At 44.6% G+C, this 21,873-nt stretch overlaps 1 protein-coding gene across 11 annotated transcripts in view; it reads right to left on the bottom strand.

The window, feature by feature from the left end:
- Positions 1–16,252, bottom strand: part of ALDH18A1 (aldehyde dehydrogenase 18 family member A1) — a 34,016-nt gene extending 17,764 nt beyond the window's left edge. For 5 of the 11 annotated variants that reach the window (XR_012585154.1, XR_012585155.1, XR_012585156.1 and 2 more), the window contains exons 1-8: positions 16,120–16,252; positions 12,434–12,557; positions 10,037–10,260; positions 8,318–8,467; positions 8,126–8,230; positions 6,702–6,860; positions 6,036–6,126; positions 4,022–4,146 (exon numbers count right to left, since the gene is read on the bottom strand). Coding sequence is in view for 8 of the 11 variants with exons in the window: in XM_074571769.1 (XP_074427870.1) it covers positions 4,022–4,146; positions 6,036–6,126; positions 6,702–6,860; positions 8,126–8,230; positions 8,318–8,467; positions 10,037–10,260; positions 12,434–12,527 (948 nt within the window). In the remaining 3 variants the exon portion in view is untranslated. Of the gene's footprint in view, positions 1–4,021; positions 4,147–6,035; positions 6,127–6,701; positions 6,861–8,125; positions 8,231–8,317; positions 8,468–9,869; positions 9,996–10,036; positions 10,261–12,433; positions 12,558–13,108; positions 13,239–16,119 lie in introns of those variants that run through there. The other 6 variants (XM_074571770.1, XM_074571773.1, XM_074571772.1 and 3 more) reach the window with 6 other exon arrangements.
- Between the last annotated feature and the right edge of the window lie 5,621 nt (positions 16,253–21,873).

Below are 21,873 nucleotides of genomic sequence, written 5' to 3'. Positions count from 1 at the left end.
ACAGAAAAGGATAGAGGCAGTTCCAGGAAACTCACTTGTTATTTGAATCACCACTCTCAAACAGACTTCCTGCTCCACTTTGATCTCCAGATTGACCACTTACGCTTTCAAAGAGCATTCAACACACCTCTGGAACTTCCATAATGTAGCATTGAATGAGATCACTTATTTTCACTTTACCTCCCCTTTCTTAACTAGCTGCCACTTTATAAGCGTACTTCAACTTTTCCTAAAAGCCTATTTTTTTCATGACTTCAGCAAGAGCACTTTGGTCCTATGTTCTTTTTCACCATTACTTTATGTTGCAAGTTCTTCTTACTGTTTGAAGAAACCCAAATTTCATTTTTTAAAAGATTCTGTTGCCATTTTCCCTGACATTGATTAGCCATCAATAACTAACCCACTTTAAGTGACCACGTGATATTACTTGTACTGCTGAGCACTATTCTTGCTCAGGTCCTAGCCGTTACCATATAATGTTAAAATATTGATCAATACCTTTAAGCTGTCTGATTTGCTCCCTTAAAGTTTGATCAGCCAAAGCACTCCTCATGGGTCTGCTTAAGACGCAGAGGTATTCTCATTGTTTCTAACCCCTTGGTGAAGCTATGAAGTTTGCTGAAGAGTTACTCAGGTTTCCACATATTTTTACCTGCTTTGCTCACATTTCCTGGTCATGTTCTCATCGGATTTTTTATTTATTTGCTTCTACTTTTTGCTTGGGAATACACCTATTGTCTTAATAGTTGCTTCTTTCAGTAGGCTCTATTTGAAGACTTTGCACTTCTTCAGTTTTTAATTGTATGCGTTTTATTTGGTATTCTTCCCCCTTTTTGTAGTTATTTTGGAGGAGGATTCTGTAAATATAGCATTTAGGAGTCATCTTCAAAGGTCAGGACCACAGCATACTAAGCAATGTATGGAAGCAACACACATAAGATCTAAGGCAAGAAGCAAGTCTGAAACACGAACAATCTGATGTCCACAGACTGGGTACTGAAATCAGTGATACTACCAGATCACCTGTGTACCGAAGGCTGACATGGAGGGTGGGTGGGTGGGTAGTCAGGCACGATAATCAACAAGAGCTCTATGAAATTCAGGGGCTGTATCTCTGTAGGCATTGCCCTAATATCAAGGGCAACACGAGTTCCCTTTCTAACTTCAGTGTTGGCATAATGAAGTTTCCTTAGTCCTTCTACAGAATGTTAAGCTTACAGCAGGGTCAGCTTATTAGTAAAGGTCCTTTGAAATCTCCACGTAGTCCTAAGATTAACCTAGGCAATTCAATGATTCTTTCCACACACTTGAGTCATTGTTTAAGGCATCACAACATGATTTCTCTAAAATTTCCCCTCCTTCAACATTTCACTGGTTCATGTCAAAATACAAAAACACAAACCCAAATTCCAGATGTTACCTGCTGAAGAGGTATTGCCTGTGGTCTCCTTCGCTTCTTTTCCCAATCAAGGTATGGGCAGCATTATTCCACCACTATATTTAACTACATGTCATTTATTTTACTGCAAAAGCTTCTCTGCTTCCTCGATTAGGTATTACAGTCCATATTCACTGGGAGACAACACCTGTCAGATATGCCTATCACATCAAACTCTTGACTACCACAAGACCATCAACTGCTCCATTTTTGGTCAAGTTTCATGCTGATAATAAAAGTTTGTACTTCGAGCTACCATCTGTTTATTCTATTATCGATGTTACAGTTTTCAAAAAATATCGCCCAATTCTCAACTGTAACAAATTTTTGTTTCAACAGCAGCATTGACATTTGCCTGTATGTGACAGAATTAAAGATACCAAATATCTCTAACAGATTATTATTTTTACAAGTACTCTCTGACCTCGGCAGCTTTCCCCTCAATACCCAGAACTGTTTAAACTATTCCAGAGGCCAGACGAAGGGAAAGTTGTTTCTAAACAAGCTCTGCACATCCCATAGTTACAAAATCATTACACTCAAATTCCTCCTCCTTTTGCCACCTTCCCATCCGTGCTCTGATACTGAAGTATGCCTTATTTGATTCTTCAGAAAAGGAAATAAAACATAAGATAACTGGTGAAGAATTTCACTTTGGTCTTTCCCTGCTTAGTCAAAATCTACTTCAGTTTTTACAGACAACCTTCCAAAAGGGTCTTTAGGAAACCCGCACCAATTAGTACTATTGTAGTGCATATGCCAGCACCATGAGAGACATATGCTAAAGTCTCACACCACCACCATGTTTACGCACTCAGCAATGAATACTGAGGATGTCCGACTGTACACGGCACTGAAAACCACGGGCCCTCCTACTCATCTTGGATTCAAGAACTAAAGTACCTTGGTCACCATCTATACATCCTTCAGAAGCAAACAGCACATGTACAAACTCAGAAAAGAGAGGTATCGAATCAGATTCAAGTGACAGGGATTACCAAAGTCTTTGGATTATCACGTGAGAAAGAAGTGAGGACTGACTCTTATTTGAATTTAAAACATCAACTTAATACAGTTCCAAATTTCATATTTTTAAAACTACTGGAATGTAATTCATTAGTTGCTCTTTTCAATTCACATGGACCTAAGAAAGAGAGAAACTAAAGCAATCCATACACCATTCCAGGGTACTCACAGAATAGCTGAGGCTGGAAAGGATCTCTGGAGATCATATAGCCCAACCACCTGCTCAAAGGAGGGTCAGCTAGAGCAAGTTACTCAAGACACCATCCAGTCAGGTTTTGAACATCTCCAAATGTGGAGATTCCACAAACTCTCTCAGCAACCTGCTCCAGCAACCTCACTGTAAAATTCTTACACTTCAATTTAATTTCTTGTATTTCAGCCTGTGCCCATTGCCTCTTGTCTGTTCCCTGGATACCACTCAGAAGAGTCTGTCTCTGTCTTCTCTACACCCTCCATTCAAGTATTTATACACAAATCTTTTCTTCTCCGGGGTAGACAGTCCTGGCTCTCAGCCCCTCCTAGTGTGACAAATGCTCTGATTCTTTAATCATATTCATGGCTCTCCATTGGGATTCACTGTAGTACACCATGTCCTTCCTGTACCACGGTGCCCAGGACCAGACACAACTCTACAGATATGGTCTCATTAATGCTGAGTAGGGGGAAATAATCGTTTCCCTCAACCTGCTGGCCAAACCCAGAATGTTGTTGGCCTACTTTGCCCAAAGTGCAAATCATACCATGGTTTGGGTTGGAAGGGACTTTAAAGATCATTTCGTTCCACCCCCCTGCCCAGGGCAGGGACACCTCCCACTAGACCAGGTTGCTCAAAGCCCCATCCAACTTGGTCCTGAATACCTCCAGGGATGGGGCAGCCACAGCTTCTCTGGGCAACCTGGGCCGGCGTCTCACCACTCTCACAGGAAACAATTTCTTCCTAATACCTAACCTAAATCTCCCCTCTTTCAGTATAAAACCATTACCCCTTGTCCTATCACTACAGTCCCTCACAGAGCCCCTCCCCATTTCTCCTGTAGGCCCGCTTCAGGTACTGGAAGGCTGCTATAAGGTCTCCCCAGAGCCTTCTTTTCTCCAGGCTGAACAACCCCAACTCTCTCAGCCTGTCTTCATAGCAGAGCTGCTCCAGCCCTCTGATCATCTTCATGGCCTCCTCTGGCCCTGCTCCAACAGGTCTATATCCTTACTGTGCTAGAGGACTCCAGAGCTGGACACAGTACTCCAGGTGGGGTCTCACGAGAGAGAGATTCTACCCCTCTACCCTCTAGAGGGGTAGAATCACCTACATATTGCTGGCTCACGTTCCACTTCATGTCTACCAGGACCACTATGTCCTTTTTTCAGTGAGCCTGCATTCCAGCCAGTCAACTCACCAGCCCACACCAGTGAACGGAGTTGTTCCTCTCTAGGTGTAGGACCCAGCATTTCCCATCATTGAGCTCCATAAAGTTCCTGTCTGCCCATTCCTGCAACCTGTCAAGATCCATCATCTATCTCCCTTTCCTTCCCAATAACAAAGCATATGTTCCAGATTTCTACCTTGGCTTCCATGCCTCCCATTCCCACCCGGGACTTGGTTCCAAATGTTACAGATTGCTGGTCTCCTGGGTAGAATATGTCAATGAGCTTTGCATCATCAGATCCCGGAGGGCTGTCAAAGAGTCCTAAAATAAAAAATAAAAATCTGTCAGGTATATACCCTCACCTCCAAAGCTCATCCATGAAAAAAGACCAAAAAAAAACCCAACAAAACCCATAAGGCTGAAAAGATGTATTGCACTTTACAGGATTGAAAACTGTCAGTGAACCCTGCTTTTTGTGGGACCGAAAGCATGAAACACTTAACAGGCAGACTCGAGAAGTATAGCTTTACTGAAAGCATAATGAATAACACACTGAAACCCCACATGCTAAATATCAGCATGCAAGCTGGGAGGTAGTGACATTTGGTTGAGGTTAGAGAGACAGTTTACAGCTTTTATATGTTCAAAATCAAGGCTCACATATACAAGCCCACAACCGAACAGGCAAAGGATAGTCCCCCTCACCAAAATTTCAGATTATATTCTTCAATGCTGGGTGGTACAGTGAAAAACTGGGCAATTCAGAAATATGTAAAAAGGGTAATTATCAAATTCCGCTAAGAAGGAACACAACACTACAGAGACGTACTCTTATTAATTTTTTTTTAAAAATCTGGTCATTTTATGTAACTATGTTTGCAGTTGAATGACACTTCAGTTTACCCAACACGATAAACCTAAACTCTACCACCACACTTCCCAGATATTCTATGTGAACAAATACTGGCGTTACAATCTAGAGAGCACAAGTACAGACTATCTGTGTCCTTCCTTGATAGCTTGGGAGGGAGAAGACACACACCTTCCCATAAACAAGATGTCACATTGAATGAGTAAGTTTGGAGGATGGGGGTGTTGGGTGTTAATTTTTTTTTTTTACAAGTTGTTTTGACTATTGTTTTTATGAGTTGTTCTCAGACAGATATTTCAACTAGAATCAACCATGAAATCCAGCTGCATCTGCTAAAATAAACTGTGTTTATGGAAAGGCACCTCCTTCCTCCTCAGGGCCTACAGTGTCTGACAAAGTCCAGGATTCACTGAAAGAAACACATCTGGAGAAGATGAAAAGACTATGTGACTTGGGTGATGCGGACTGCACTCATCTGGAACTCCACCCACTACCTTCCTCTCTCTAGAAAAGGAATTTCAACATCCATAGGTGACAGCAACTCAGCTCAAGACTAGAGCATTGTAAGCCAAATGTCTGGGAGACAGAAAAAGCTAGCAAATTCCAGGTATGTGTAAGGCAATGACCAGGACTTGTAATGCACCTGTAATTCACTGAAAAACAGAACCTGCTGCCAGAAGAAACAAACTATTGAACAGTATTTGGTTTGCACTCCTGATTTGAAGCACACACCCTTTATCCTGCATATTACTCATGACTGTATCATACAATTCTGAGAAGCTAACGGAAGTACTACAGTACATATCATAGAATCATAAAATGGTTTAGGTTGGAAGGGACCTTAAAGACCATCTAGTTCCAAACCCCCTGGCCGGGCCAGGGACACCTCCCACTAGACCAGGCTGCTCAAAGCCCCATCCAACTTGGTCCTGAATACCTCCAGGGATGGGGCAGCCACAGCTTCTCTGGGCAACCTGGGCCAGGGTCTCACCGCCTTTCGAGCACAGAACTTCTTCCTAATATCTAATCTAGATCTCCCCTCTTTCAGTTTAAAACCATTACCCCTTGTCCTATCAGTACCCTCTCTGATACGGTATTCTGGGCTCTGGAACAAGTCTCAAGCTCACACGCATTCTCACCCACCCAGATTCAACAGCGTGGCAGACAGAGTCTTTGGCTTATACATCAGCACTGGATATATGCCTTAAGGAGTTATGTGGTACGTTGTAATTGTTCCTGTAAAATATATGAACTAAAACCCAAATACAGTAATACCTAGTTGGTTTGACTATCTGATGTACTTCAATAAAACAAGAAAGTAAAGAAATGACTCACAAACCTTCTACATCTGAGAGAACGATCAGGAGATCAGTTTTCATTTCCACAGCCAGCCGTGCTGCCAGACTGTCGTTATCCTTCACACTAATCACCTGCAATGCACATACATATCAGCAGCACTGAAAAGCAGGAGGAACTAGGAAATACTTCATTGCAACATATAAAAGCAAGCTCTCTCAGCACTACCAAATCCTTCTGAGCTACTTTGTTGACACCCACTGGAAACTTGGTGATCTCTGTGTGAAAATACACACATTTTTGGAATGCAGTAAAGCAGTATCTTTACTGTGACAAGCAGTGCGATCAGTACCTGTGTCCTCCACCTTGCTGCAGTGACAGAACAAGAGGTACTGACCCTGCTTTAAGTGGGGGTGCTGCACCAGATGACCTGCAGAAGTCCCTTCCAACTTCAACTATTCAGTGAAAACCAAATTGGACATGCTTGCTTGTGGCAGAGCAGACGTCATCTGCCCTGCTTCCACCCCACAGCACTGTATCATGTCAGAAACAGCCAGGTCAGCATAGTCTTCCACTACCCTCTGTCCACATTACCAGTTTTGTATGCCTGTTTCCCTGCTGCAGGCTTTAGAGGTCCCCAATTATTAGTGTACTACACGTTAGCGCGGTACCCAAGCAGGACCCAACCCCCTTGCAATACTTTACCCACATTTACCCCCTGCAGATCACTGTTTGGCTCTGGAGGTGGAACAACAGCATCATTAGTGTTAATTATAGGGACAATATTCATTCTTAAAAGCTCGTGCAATGTTCCATTTAAGTTCCGACGCTTCTGTTCATCATGGAAATCTAGGTTGGTGACTAAAATCTGAAAGGAGGAAAAAAAATAAATATACTTAGCCTACCACTTTTCACAAGAACATCGTAAACATATGTATTAACGTATCATAACAGATCAGTCATGCCCTTCGGGACACTAAAGAAACATAAGCCACATTTAAAAGATAAAGAATACAAGCAAGAAAGATTACTGAAGACACTACCTTTCCTGTTTTCCCTCCCACTGCACTGTTTCTGCTGCTGCAAGCAAAGGGATGCTTTCTCTCAAGACTTCTCTTCAACTCTAGAACCCACTTGCTTTTCTGAAAGAATGTTGGTCTTAAAGCTCCCTGTATGCAAACACCACCCCTTTGTTTTGGGATTTTAAGACACACAAAAAACCTCAATGTCTGCTCTGATGAGAAGATTTTTTCATTTTTACTCTGCTATTGGACATTTGAGAACCAAGCAAACAACTCCACCACACAAATGTTAGAATAGCACTTGCAATCAATGTGTACACTGACGTTTTTGGCATGGGCAGTTAATTCTTTTAAATCAAAGGAATGACAGTTGTCTGCAGACTTGAACAAGATTATAATCCAGCACAATTTATAGTGATTACTAGCTATACTGTAAACACTTTAGTGATATCAGCTATACTACATAACAGGAAGAAGTTTCTCCAAGCGAGACTTCATATTAGGCTCCTAAATTCATAACAAGTATCTGAACAAGTAAGGCCTTACACTTGATGCAATACTGTATTCTCAGAGTATTTAAAATAAGTAAAGTGTGTTTAAGTTCAATTAATACAGTTGCAGCATTCAGTACATGTAGAAGACCCAAGCTAGGGATACCATCACGCAGAAGTTAGAAAGGTTCGAGGAGAAGATGGAAAGCAAGTTCTGAAGTTTGGACATACACTTGTGTCAGCTTTACAGAACGTATGGCAGCTCAGCCACCTGTGATTTTTAAACCCTCACTTTGGATCACCAACTTTAGCTTTTGTGAAGAGCTCAGACCAGAGCTTGACCAGACCTCACCCTGTACATAAGAGCAGGACACAAATGAACTCCAAAAAGAAAAAGCATATTTCCTTCACCTTGACAACAGATAACTCCATTTCAGAAATACTTAGAAAGGCACTCCTGTGTAAGCTATCATTCGTGCTACAATAAGCCCCAAAAGTAGGATGGCAATGGAAGTGCAAGGCTATAGTAAAAGATAGCAGCATATAAAACGTGGAAAAATTCAAAGAACAATTCGATCGCTGCCTGAAGTAGTCAGTCTAGGAAAGAAAGAATCCCTTACTTGAGCTGCACAGATGCTGTACTGTGTAAACATAGCCTCATACAGAGCCATTAGTCCACTCTGGCCAGCTGCTGCACAGGCTCGGGCCTCCAAGACTGGAATCGCCTACAGAGATAAACAGCTGTCAGGCAGTGACTTGAGCAGGTAATACCCAACATTCAAGGAAAAGCAGGAGTGCTGCCAGACACTCACCATATCTTTCAGCTGATTCTGGCCTGAATGAAGCGCTTGCCTCACACTCTGAGAAAGCAAGATCTCATGACGCAACCGCTGCTTCCCAAAAGCTACAGCACCACTGGTGACAATCATCATCTCTCGGCCCTGATTTTGCAGCATTGACACCTGTAAGTACAGAACATAAGAAACAGGGCCTGGAGTATGATCACTGCTAGAATGACAGACAGTTCTGGCTGTTTTAGACAACCTTATGCTCCCCAGTTCTTGCTGATGCAAGTGTTTCACTTTATCCATAAATGCGCAAAGCAAGGCAACCGCTCTCTATGATACTCCTGTGCACCTTCCCAGCCACTTCAGAGCTATGCAAAGGGCTGCATGCAATCTATAGCTCCTACTAAACTTTCTTTTCACGATACCAGTTTTTTTATGAGAGTCATGCTTGAATTTTCACAATACATATTACTTGGTAACACTTCTATACCCCTTGCCCCTCCACCTCCGTTGCTACAGATAAGGAAAGATATGAAAAAGCTGTGAAGTAGCAGCTGTACCTTCCACCAACCTTCTTACTCACCATCCATTCCCAAAGCTGCCATCATACAGCAACTTCGTATTCTAGAAGTGAAGAAGCTAACTCTGATAGTACAGCTTTTAATTGCCTCTTCCTTACATATATCAGGCCAGACTCCTTTCAAAGCTCTAAAGCTAGATGTCTTACATGAATTTAATTTATTACGTTAACTTTACTTCCCAGAGAAGACATGTCCAAAAGCCCCCAAAGTCATAATTTCATTTTGGGGAACCAATCCATGGGTTGATCCCATCAGTTTTTCCCTCAAGAAGGGTCTACTCACAAGGGACTTCACAAACTTCAGTGTCACCTTCTCATGAGATCCAAGTAATGCCCCAGTCATGTCTTACCTACTGCATAAAAATCTGTGTGCAAATCTCTCCCTCTATACTGGGTCTGACCAAGATGGAGTTAACTTTCTTCACAGGGGCCCATATGGTGCTTTGTTTTGGATTTCAGGACTAAAACAGTGTTGATAACGTTCTGATGTTTTGCCTGTTGCTAAATAGTGCTTGCACAGCATCAAAGCCTTCTCTTTTTCCCATTATGTCCCATCACAGCAGGTAGACTAGGGACTGGGCAAGAAGTTTGCAGAGGACACATTTGGGACAGCTGACATGAACTGGCCAAAGGGACATTCCATGCCATAAAACATCATGCTCAGTCATAAAACCGGGGTAGCAGAATACGAAAGGGCAGGGAGTTGTCTTCCAAGACAGCCATCACCTGGGGACTAGCTGGGCATCGGTCTGCTCGTGCAAGGTAGGGAGTGACCGCCTTAGCATCACTTGTTTCTCTTCCCCTTTCCTTCACTTATTAAACTGTCTTTATTTCCATCCATGAGTTTTCTTAACTTCTTGCTCTTCTTATTTTTTTTCCCCCAATCTGACTGGTGGTGGGGCAGAGGTGTGGGGAGCGAACAAGCAATTGCGTGGGTGCTTAGCTGCTGGTCGAGGTCAACCCACCACACCTTCAAACATCAATTTACTGAGTTACCTGGTTTATGCTACCACAGCACAGGGGGATGAAAAAGGGAAAGGACAAGACATTGCTTTACAGGGCCATCACTGTTTTATGAGCTTTTCCTACAATCTTCTGTGCCATCCAACAGTCACCAAGTACCTGAAGTTAAAACAAATATTGCACTTCAGTCACAGAATTACCTGCTCTACAATAGATGCCAGCCTCCCAAGGGCCAAGCCACACTCATCCCCTCGAGTCACAACAGCACTACCTAGCTTCACCACTATCCGCTTGGCATGCTTCAGCTCACTGCGGTGCGCAAACGATTTCCCGTGTGCACGGCTGAGCGGCATGGTGATAAATGGGATGTTGCTCCAACAACGGACGGATTCGTTCCTTAGTCTTTGGTTATGGCGAGGGAGATCTGTGGTTAAAGAAAGAAAACAAGAAAGAAAAACACAGTTTTAACTGTCTCATTCAAACTTTAAGCCTTTAAAGACTGGGAATGAGAAGCTAGCTTTCAAGCCACCAAAATAAAGTGAGAACTGATAATATCTGAGCAGCACTAACCAATCCTAAGGTATATAAGGCAGCATCTCATATGTCACAGAGCTCTAACTCTGGGAATCTAGAAGACCAAACTGAAAAACATTGTAAAAGAGCTCACATCAGAAATGCTAGTTTTAAAAACAATCTCCTTTGCATTGTCTCACTAAATACAGCTAGAGAGCTTTCCTGCCTGTGCTAGTGCAGAAAGCTTGACGGTTAGGAAATAAAAGACATGCAGCTTTTACAACCACTCTAAGTCAGGTATTTTTGCATGTTGCTCAACTTGGGGCAGCAGAAGGGGAATGACGGACATATGAACTGGAAGTCACCTTCCTACAGGATAAATAGGTGTTGGAGGGAGAAGCGATAATCACAGTATTACTCAGGTAAGACACAAGACACATAAGGCTGGCACTTCGCCCAAGTCAATGAGCTATGGAACGTTTCTCAGGAAAATCTTTGTTTTCAAAATGCCTGCAAAGGACATTAAGACCACTATCAGCACAGCAGGTTAAAGAGAATAATGACTATCAAGGTACAAACAAAAGGAATAGTCTGGATCCTTTCTAATTGACAAAGAGGTGGACCTAAACACATAAAATCCCAAAATCAAGCTGAAGGAACGAAGGCAGATGGAAACCACTTCCAACATACTTCACATGAAGTTTTGCAGAGCCACAGAGAATTGTGTCTGAAGGAGTTCTCTTGCAGATAAGAAGTCCAAGTGTGTTAACTGGATAACTGACATAATACGGATAAGAAATATTAATTGAAAAGAACTTGAAACCATATTTCCTTATCCTCCACCTAGTTCTTCTTGTATTACTATTCAGAAACTGCAGCAAACCAGGTCAACTTAGACAGTCTCAAAAATACCAGTATAGCAAAAAAGAGCGAGAATACGTCTGTTGTAATTACAGAAGAAATGGCTACTGACATAACACTCTGAGACCAGAAGTGCAACTTAGTCAAAAGATGGCACACATTCATGGAAAAATTATGGAGATCTTACTGGACGCTATTGAAAGGCATTTAAAGAACAATGCAATAATCAAGCACAGTCATTATGGGTTCACAAAGGGAAAGTCCTGTTTAACTAATTTGATATCCTTCTACGATAAGGTTCCTTGCCCCATGGATGAAGGGAAGGTGGTGGATGTAGTTTTTCTGGATTTTAGTGAGGCTTTTGATACTGTTCCTCACAGCATCCTTCTGGAGAAATTGTCCAACTGTAAGATAGGCAGGTTCATGGCATGCTGGGTGAAGAACTGACTGGACAGCAGGGCTCAAGGAGCTGTAGTGAATGGGGCTACATCTGGCTGGCGACCAGTCACCAGCAGTGTTCCTCAGGGTTCAATCTAGGGCCAGTTCAGTTCAATGTATTTATCGATGACCTGGATGCAGGAGCTGACTGCACCGTTAGCAAGTTTGGCTAGAGCTTCAGGATTTAGAAGGTTCCAAGAAGACAGCTGTTGAGGGATAACCAGTATCTGAAAAGGAACCACTTATTTTTTCAGAAAAACAAGGTAAAAGACAATGGTTCTAGAACAAACAGAGTCCTAATTGCTAACCTAACAGGGAACATCTGTTTACAGGGCAGCCATGTACTTACACTCAGGTTTCCTGCAAGCATCTTTCCACTTTTATCTAATCTGAATAAATTTGAGCTTCACACCTTGCTTTACTCAAGACATCTGTGGGCTGAAAATGCAGATAGGGAGTAGGCATAATCAGATTTTGTTTTCTAGGAAAGCACGAGGCTGAAATAAAAAACTTTTACAATAGCAGTACTTTCACAACTGCTTTTTTTGCTTGAAATGCACGTCAGAACGAAAAATACACTCTCACACATCCATCTGAATATTATTGAGTTAAGGGAAAAAGTAACATTAAGAAAGTACAGCTTCAACTGCAGCTCACTCTACAGGTTGTAACTGTTTAATGATGTTAATGAGGTGATTTCCCTTTCAAAACAGGAAAGAGCATAGGCATGCCCAGACACATACTGGCCAACATTATTAGAAATGTGTGCTTTCTCTCATACATACATAAACGGGAAATGGCTGTGATGGCATGTGGCGACAACACAAAGCACCGTCCAGGGGAATGGACAAGAGGGCTCAGAGCAGCTCGACACAACATTTTGAGATGTCTTCTGCAAATCGAGGATATCTGTAAGTTAAAAGGAAAGGAGGGAGGAAAACTGGTTAAATATCAGTGAATTTCCACCTATAAGTTACTCCTCACCCACGACCCCCCCTCAACTCCTCTTTGTCCTGTACAGTCCTAAGGCAGTTTCCTTGTGCAAGAGACAGACAGCCTACTCTCTGTTTTGCAGAATTCTCAGGCTGTGACTTAGAAGAACTGAAGGCCCCTTCTCCCTTCCTGTTGGCAGAAGATAATTAGTAAAGATCTAGAACAAAACATGGTTCCTCAAGAAGGGAAGAGACTAGTAGCGAGTGTACCAACAATGGGGAAAAGCCCTAACTTTGTCCACAGATAAGCCTGGAAGAAAAAAAAAAAAAAAAAAAAAAAAAGATAGAGAGGTTGCATCATCCAGACCCCACAACAGAGCACGTACTATACTTCTCGTGAATCTCAGCCCTATTCAATATAGAAGATATGCTGATTCACTTTTCCCTGAGTACTACACCAAAGGACAAGATGTTAACCATGATTACGATTAAGGACATGAATTTACAAGGTATTTGGCATTAGTTTACCTTAACTGAACTTGTAAACACCCAGGATTCTTGTAACTCAAAATTCACCACTACAAGTACCCAGCAAACAAGGGATACACAATTAGCGATTTCCTATGGCAGGTCTAGTGGAAGTAATGCACCTAGTATCATAAAGGAAACAAAGGAGATGATTAACAAAAATCCAGTTCTGCCAGACAGTGCTTAAGCCATGAAACCTCTCCTTCCCCTTTTACAAAATTTTGCTTCCTTTACTTGCTTTCAATCCATCCCTCTGCACCACTGGAATAGAGCAAACAACACTGAACGGGCTGTGGTAGGGAGAAGGTACTGAAGGGAGGACAAGGAGAGCTCATAGTAACTACACTGGAAAAAGGCTATTACAAATATAATGACAATTATAGCACCTGGCAGTTCTGGCATACATGTACCTGAACACTTGAAGCTGCTTCATTACCCTGCATCAGTGTATTGTTGTTATACTTCATTATAACCCTTACTTCTACATATACACCTCTACGTAACACAAGGCAGCCACCAGCAGATAACAGTTCTCCTGTTTTGTCTAGTAAAGATTACGCAGCATGGCATTTTAACAATATTAATCTGCAATACTGCTCCAGTTCTGTATTTAATCAGAAATGGCAGTCTTGACCACTGCCAGCAGAAGGCAGACAAAGGACTTGGAGCAGATGTTACAACTGAGCAAGTAGTCCAAGTCTTCTCCTCATAACCGGGCAAGCTTAAAGGAGCTGGTGAACAGTACCAACTAGACATTCTGTCTTTGAACCCTTAAGAGGCACTTCATGGACCTGCCTCTGGGGGCCACAACAATTCCCGCTGTTCATGTGTCTGTCTATTTGACCCTTCCACCTTGAAGTTCACCCTGGCATCTACTGTCAGCCATCATCTTCCCAGTAGGACCTTAATTATGTCTCAGAGGGATGTGCAAAGTCCAGCAGCTCCTGACAACCTGGACTGGCAAACAGCAGGTCCTTTAACCAGAACCCCTTCCACCACAATTATCCCGAGTGGGACTGCCTGCTCCTCTTCAGCTCCCTTACAGTCTCCCTCCCTTAGGGAACAGAACCAGGCACTCTACCTGAAGTTACACCCCCAGACACTTCCTATTACAACCTCTCCTGTCAGGCCTTCAACTCCCACTACAGTAATACTCTTCACCTGGTGTTGCACTATCACTGGAACACAGACCCATACTAGCTAGATCAAGCTGTGCTGTCTCCTTGGTTGCTCCTACTGATCTGCCAGAGAACCACTGCACGTTCTCACTACAGGGCTGCTGGCAACTAAAAGCAACCTCACCCTTCTGGAAGACTGGCTCTCGCTTCCCTTTGCCAGAGACAGCTTTGCTAAGAGCGAGCAGACTGCGAGGAGTGAGAAGTGGCAGACAGTATAGGTCTTTTGAAAGAAAAAGATTAGAAAGAAATACCACGTTTTTGAAACTAGCTTGTGAGAAAAGGCAAGGAGACTGAGTTAACAAGGAGACAGAAATTTTAAAGCAGCAGCAGACATCAAGAAAAGAAAAAGAGATGTGAAATGGGAACGATGCTGCCAGAAAGCACAGACAGAGAACAGGACACACTGTACATTACAAGCTTTCTTTCAGGCTAGTCCGAGGCTGCAAAACAACTTTCTCTCCTCGCGCTCAATCAAGGACTTAAAGTTAATTTCAATCCTCCTTTTCCATTCCACTCCCATTTCCATACCTGGAATGGTTCTGGCCTTCAGTAACAATCCAAAAACAGGTACAGAATTTAAAATTATGTACAAAAAAAACCAACCGAACAAAAAAAAACCAAATTAAAAACTTCTGCCTTACTTGGAGGGGAGGGAGCCATAAAAAGAAATGCAAAATGCATTATTCAGGTATTTCTCCAAGACTCTAGCATCACCTTAAAAATTTATTTTTTTCACTACCAGGAAAACCTACTCCTTTCAAACTAGTCTCCAAACCTGACTTTTAAAAACATAATTATCCTATCATCTCTTTAAATAATAAAAGTTATCCTTATATTATCACTAATAGAAAGCAATACTATTGGCTAGTTTGCATGAATTTATTATCTTCATAACAGCTGTTAAGTAGCACAGTGCATTTAGATTCTGTTCCAGATCTGTGTAAAGAGACTTACACTGAGACCAAGCAATCAGAGGTCTCAAATACTAAAACTGATGCCTTTAAACAACAATCTATAACACTGATTTTTCAGTCTGTTGTCTGCAGGCCCACGGGATGTCTACAATTATTTGCAATGAGTTGATAAAATAAAACTAAGTAAACTTTTTTTCAGTTTTATATATAAAGGCCAGTATTTCAGCCAAGCGTTAGGACATTCCACACGTGAAAAAAACCTGGAAACCAAACTCCTATAGAAAGGGCTATACTGTACTACACTTAAGCAACTACGCAGAGATAAATCAAGTTCCAAGGAAAGGCACACAATTTTAATGAAATAAGTCTTTACCATAACACAAATAAGTCCCCTGTACCACTCAGGGGGGACAGTTATTTAAACAGCTTAGTTACCTTACCAACTAAAATTTTTTTAAGAGAAAAAAAAAGTCTACAATTCTTAGTGCAAGCTCAAAACCAATAAACCTTCCCAGAGGGAAACCAGTTCAGAAGAACTGACTCAAAGAAAGAAAAGCTTCAAACAAGTTGCCTTTAGCGCAGCCGGCGAGCAGCTCTTGCCCAGCTCCGGCAGAGGCTGCACGGGAGCGCGGCCGGTTCGGAGCCACGCGTCCCAGCCCCGAGCCGCCCCAGGCTCACGGCAGCAACGGCGGCACGGCCCCCGCGGCGGGGGGAACGGCTGCCACCGGCCTGCCCGAACCGCCCAAAGGACCTCAGGGACAGCACTGGATCAGGTCTGGGCTGTCCCGTTTGTCGCACCCTGCCTACGGCGCTACGCGGCGGCAGCAGCGCCGGGCCAGGCCCGGCCGTGCAGCAGCAGAGCCCACGCGAGCGCGGCGGGGAAGCCGAGCTCAGCACGACGCGGCGGCGGACAGATTACTTGTTACGCGCGGATCGGCGACACCCGCGGGCGCCGCTCACTTCCCCAGCACCCGGGCCCAGCCGCCGCTCCCCTCCCCGCTGCTCCGCCAGGCGCTGAGGCGATCCTGGCCGCTGAGGCGATGCCGGCCCGGGCGGGGCGGGGCGAGCGCGCTGCCGCCGCCGCGGACCAGCTGACCCGCCGCAGCCAATCCCGGCCGCCCGCCGCGCGGCTGCTTCAGCGCCGCCATGGCGGGCCGGCTGCCGGCCCCGTCCCGCCGCCGCCCCAGCGGATGATGTAACTCTGCTCCACGTTGCAGCACAAAATCCAGGGCCCGACAGGTTACGGCAGTAACAGCTGTTTTCTGTCTGGTCCCAGACTAGTCCAGACAGCCCTACCCACAGCCGGCCTCCCTGCCCCGTCTGATGTAGGCAGCGGATGACAGGGATCTGCAGCCAAACCTCTGAGAGCTGCTTCACCTCCTTCGGCCCTTCACCTCCTTCGTTTCCTCCACCGTAGCCAAAACCCCTCCACAAGGGCAAGATTCCTGGCTTTGCTCTTCATTTACTTCCCATATCCCATTTGTGTTCGTTTCTAAATTAAGAGAATATTAGAATTTTTTAGGTTGGAAAAGACCTTTAAGACCATTGAGTCCAACCCTAAGCCTAACGCCGCCAAGCCCTCCACTAAACTACATCCCCAAGTGCCACATCTACACTTTTAAATCCCTCCAGGGATGGCGACTCCACCACTGCCCTGGGCAGCCTCTTCCAATGCTTGACAACCCTTTCCGTGAAGAAATTGTTCCCAATATCCATCCTAAACCTCCCCTGGCACAACTGGAGGCCATTTCCCCTTGTCCCATGGCCTGTTCCTTGGGAGAAGAGCCCGACCCCCCCTGGCTGCCCCCTCCTTTCAGGGAGCTGTAGAGAGCGAGAAGGTCTCCCCTCAGCCTCCTCTTCTCCAGGCTGAACACCCCCAGCTCCCTCAGCCGCTCCTCACCAGACTTGTGCTCCAGACCCCTCACCAGCTCCGTTGCCCTTCTCTGGACACGCTCTGGCCCCTCGGGGTCTGTCTTGTGGTGAGGGGCCCAAAACTGGACACAGCCCTCGAGGTGGGGCCTCACCAGTGCCCAGTAAAGGGGGACGGTCACTGCCCCAGTCCTTATGGCCACACTGTTCCTGACACAGGCCAGGATGCTGGTGGCCTTCTTGGCCACCTGGGCACACTGCTGGCTCATATGCAGACAACACTCCCAGGTCCTTTCCTGTGGGGCAGCTCTCCAGCCGCTCTTCCCCAAGCCTGTAGCGTTGCTTGGGGTTGGTGTGACCCAAGTGCAGGACCCAGCACTTGGCCTTGTTGAACCTCATGCCACTGGCCTTGGCCCATCGATCCAGCCTGTCCAGATGCCTCTACAGAGCCTTCCTACCCTCCAGCAGATCAACACTCCCGCCCAACTTGGTGTCCCTCTGCAAGCACTCTTATCACTGCAAGAAGTACCAACCATAAATCTACAGTTTCTCATCCTCAAAGACACTAAAAATTCATAATAGTTCTTCAGTTCAACTCAGATACTAGTTATACTGTCTTCTGTTTGTAACCATTCTACCACTGTTATATTCCTATTTTCCTATTAGAATTCAAACAAATCCCAACAGCACTCTCATGTTGTTACAAGACAGTATTTGGGATTTTGTTTGATTTGTGGGATATTTTTGTTTGTTTGAGGGTTGTTTATTTTGTGGGGTTTTTTGTTGTTTTGTTTTTTACATTTTTAACGCATCACCTTCTGGGACCAGGAAACAATCTTCTCTGAAGAGAAAGCCAAAACCATGACAGAAAGTCTCACGACTGTGGAGAAAACCTCATGAAGAGTGAACAATATTGAAGTGGTAGGGGCAGGGTTCAAGACACTTGCAAAAACCTCAATGTCTCAAGAATTAGTAGAAGACCCAACTCACAATTATCTGACATTAAGATTTCACTCTCTCCAAAAGAGGGAAAACAAAGCAACCCCAAAACCTCCCCCAAAATACCCTTATGGTCATCACTTTGTAGAAGACCATCTGGAGATCTCCACTTCACCAGAAGCGGAATTTGTTTTAATCATCATAGCACACGTAAGTCCTGCTCTCCCCTCCACCCCGCTCCCAATTATTAGCAAAGATAATCCTGATGTGTATAACTGCAGAATAAAGACAACGCGAAGACCAGAATGTTGGCCACTCACAAAAAAGACAGGACAGTCATTAAAGACACATCACAGCAGCTGATTTTTTTATGTTAAGCCAAACCTTCATTTTGATTTTTAAACACCTAACAAAAAACAAGAGTGCCCTCATTTTAGGCTTACCTGGCCAACTTTTAGCACGTGCAACTTATTTGAACTGTGCTTCCAAATAAAATGCAACAGGTTCCCCTCAACACCTGCAGGTAATGAGAAGCTGCTTTTCTTTTTCAGACACTGAAATAGAGGAAGAATTGGTAAGAGAAAATGAACAGAAACCAAATCAGTATTTTCATTTGCCACTTGAAAGCAGCAGTTTTTATGGAAGGATCATAGAATCATAGAATCTTCATGGTTGGAAAGGACCTTTGAGATCATCAAGTCCAACCAAACAACGTACAACCTCTGACACTAGAGCATGCCCTGAAGTGCCACATCTAGACGTTTCTTAAACACCTCTAGGGATGGTGACTCAGCCCCCTCCCTGGGCAGGCTGTTCCAGTGCCTGACCACTCTTTCAGTAAAGTAATTCCTCCTAATATCTAACCTAAACCTCCCCTGCCGCAGCTTCAGACCATTTTCTCTGGTCCTGTCATTCTTCACCTGGGAGAAGAGCCCAACACCCACCTCTCTGCACCCTCCTTTCAGGGAGTTGTAGAGGGCAATGAGGTCTCCCCTCAGCCTCCTCTTCTCCAAGCTAAACATGCCCAGCTCCCTCAGCCTCTCCTCATATGCCCTGGTCTCCAGACCCCTCCCCAGCCTGGTCGCTCTCCTCTGGACATGCTCCAGCACCTCAATGTCCCTCTTGTACAGCGGGGCCCAGAACTGAACACAGCATTCGAGGTGAGGCCTCACCAGCACCGAGTACAGAGGCACCATCATTTCCCTGCTCCTGCTGTCCATGCTGTTCCTGATACAAGCCAGAATGCTGCTGGCCTTCTTGGCCACCTGGGCACACTGCTGGCTCATGTTAAGCTGGCCGTCCACCAGCACCCGCAGGTCCTTTTCTGCCGGGCAGCTTTCCAGCCACTTCCCCAAGCCTGTAGCATTGCTTGGGGTTGTTGTGACCAAAATGCAGTACCCGGCACTTGGCCTTATTAAACCTCCTACAGTTGGCCTTGGCCCATCGATCCAGCCTGTCCAGGTCCCCCTGTAGAGCCTTCCTACCCTCCAGCAGATCAACACTCCCACCTAGTTTGGTGTCATCTGCAAACTTACTGAGGGTGCACTCAATCCCCTCATCCAGATCGTTGATAAAGATATTAAACAAAACTGGCCCCAAAACTGAGCCCTGAGGGACACCACTGGTGACCGGCTGCCAAGAGGATTTCACCCCATTAATCACAACTCTCTGGGCACGGCCATCCAGCCAGTTTTTAACCCAGCGAAGAGTACACTTATCTATGCCATGATTCGCCAGCTTCTCCAGGAGAATGCTATGGGGGAAGGTGTCAAAGGCCTTACCAAAGTCCAGATAGACAACGTCCACAGTCTTCCCCGCATCCAGAAGGCAGGTCACATGGTCATAGAAAGAGATCAGGTTGGTTAAGCAGGACCTCCCTTTCCTAAACCCATGCTGGCTGGCCCTGAGCCCTTGGCTGTCCTGCACTTGCCGTGAGAGCTCACTCAAGATGATCCTCTCCATGATCTTTCCTGGTACCGAGGTCAGGCTGACGGGCCTGTAGTTTCCTGGATCCTACTTCCGACCCTTCTTGTAGATGGGCGTCACATTAGCCACTGTCCAGTCATCTGGTACCTCCCCATGTTAATGGCAAGGAATCCTAGATTTCCTACCTGGAAGGCAGTAATTTACCTCGGCGTACAGCAAGCATAGTAGGAAGCGAGCAATGGAGAACTGTGGTTTTGGTGAACATCCTGAGTAATCTTAAAGAGAGTTCCATCTTCAAGAAAAAGCATGGAACCATCCTGAAGGTATTAACAATCTGTGCAGGCAGACATGCTACAGTCCACCTACAGTCCTAGGCACAATTGCAACAAACACAGGGGGATCTCTGTCCAAAGACCTTTTTCTCCCCACCTAATGAAAAACAATCACACAGAGAAGCTGCTTTAATCAAGATTACTAAGTGAGGAACATAAGGACACAGATTAATTTAATCAAGCGCTAGTCCTCACTAAGAAACCTCACGATAGGGTTATCTGGCATCTTTCAAGCATTTCATTCCTCCTAACATTATCTCTCTATTCTTGCTTGCATCAAATACGGCTACTTTCTTGTACCACCAGTATTCAGCACTGAGCAACAAAACATCAGGTTCCACCAGCTGTTAAGAATAAAGATGACAGAACAGGCATCCCAGTTCTGTTCCAGTTTCCCTGCAGCCATCAAATGAAGGTTGCACAAATGCCAAAGATCATTCAGGAAAAGCAGTGGAGACTGAATAAAAATTTTGTAATAACTACGGTTAGTAGAGTGACAATAGTGCCACTAAGTGACAAGATGCACATCAAGAACCTGGGCACATGTTCATATCCAGGAGAAACTGTAGTCAGGGAAATGCAAGGATAGAATGAAAAGAAGTTTGAAAAATGTAGACTGAAGTCAGCACTCGTTTAATATTTCAGGAGAAAGACTGACTTCTACATTTAGTACCCTGGGTGTCAGCCTCTCTTCCAGTACCAATTACAGAAACGTTAGTTGCACTTTTTCGCCCTACTAATTTTTTTTTTATTCTTACCCTCCCTATCCAAAGCCCCATTGTGGCACCTCTTCAACAACGGCCTTTTGCCAACAGTTAAGCCAGCCAGCAACAACTTCCTAAGAAAAACTAGGGAATATTCACCAACTGTAGGATTTATTTCTAAGCCCCTGTCCTATCATTTCTCCAAGAAGAGCACTAACCAAAGCAACATTCATCAGCATCTCACTCTCAGGGAACCGTGCATGCTCAGCTCAGCACTCCCTCTGGTTCCGTATTTTTAAGCCATTTGCCCTTACCTACCTTTCCTTTTTTAATTCTCTGCCCTCACAATGCGTTTCCCTATTCTTTTGGGGTTGGGGAGAAAAAAAGACAGCATTCAGTTTCTACGAAGGATAAGCTGACACACAAATCCTAATGAGGAAAATAAGAAATAAAATAAAACACATCAGTAGAACAGCAGCCTGTCAGATGTCCAGATAAAGCACATAGGCAGGACAAGAAAACAATTAAAACTACCTGAACTACTCTCCTGGTCTCCAGCTTTGTGTGGCTCTGGGGCTGTTCACCTTCTCCACACAACTCATGACTCCACAGACTTGCAGAGCACCCCCCCTCACTCCTCTCCCTGCTGCAATGCTCAAGCTGCCGCTACACAATTCTAGCACCAGAAGTGCACCAGTTTTGCCACCCCTCCTGCTCAAAGCTGCACTTCCCACCCCCCTCCAAAAAACAGCTTGATCATGGCGATATCCTGGTCAGAGACCAACTGACCTACCTGTCTGTACCGTCATCTGAGTACTACTGAGGGAAGCACAGCAACCCCTTAGAGGACACTGCCACAAATACATCAGTCTACGATGCCCTTGCTCTCCTTACATCAAGGCT

Source organism: Larus michahellis, unplaced genomic scaffold, assembly GCF_964199755.1.
Source record: "Larus michahellis unplaced genomic scaffold, bLarMic1.1 SCAFFOLD_204, whole genome shotgun sequence".
NCBI classification, from domain to species: Eukaryota; Metazoa; Chordata; class Aves; order Charadriiformes; family Laridae; genus Larus; species Larus michahellis.
This window is presented reverse-complemented; position numbering and strand designations above follow the sequence as displayed.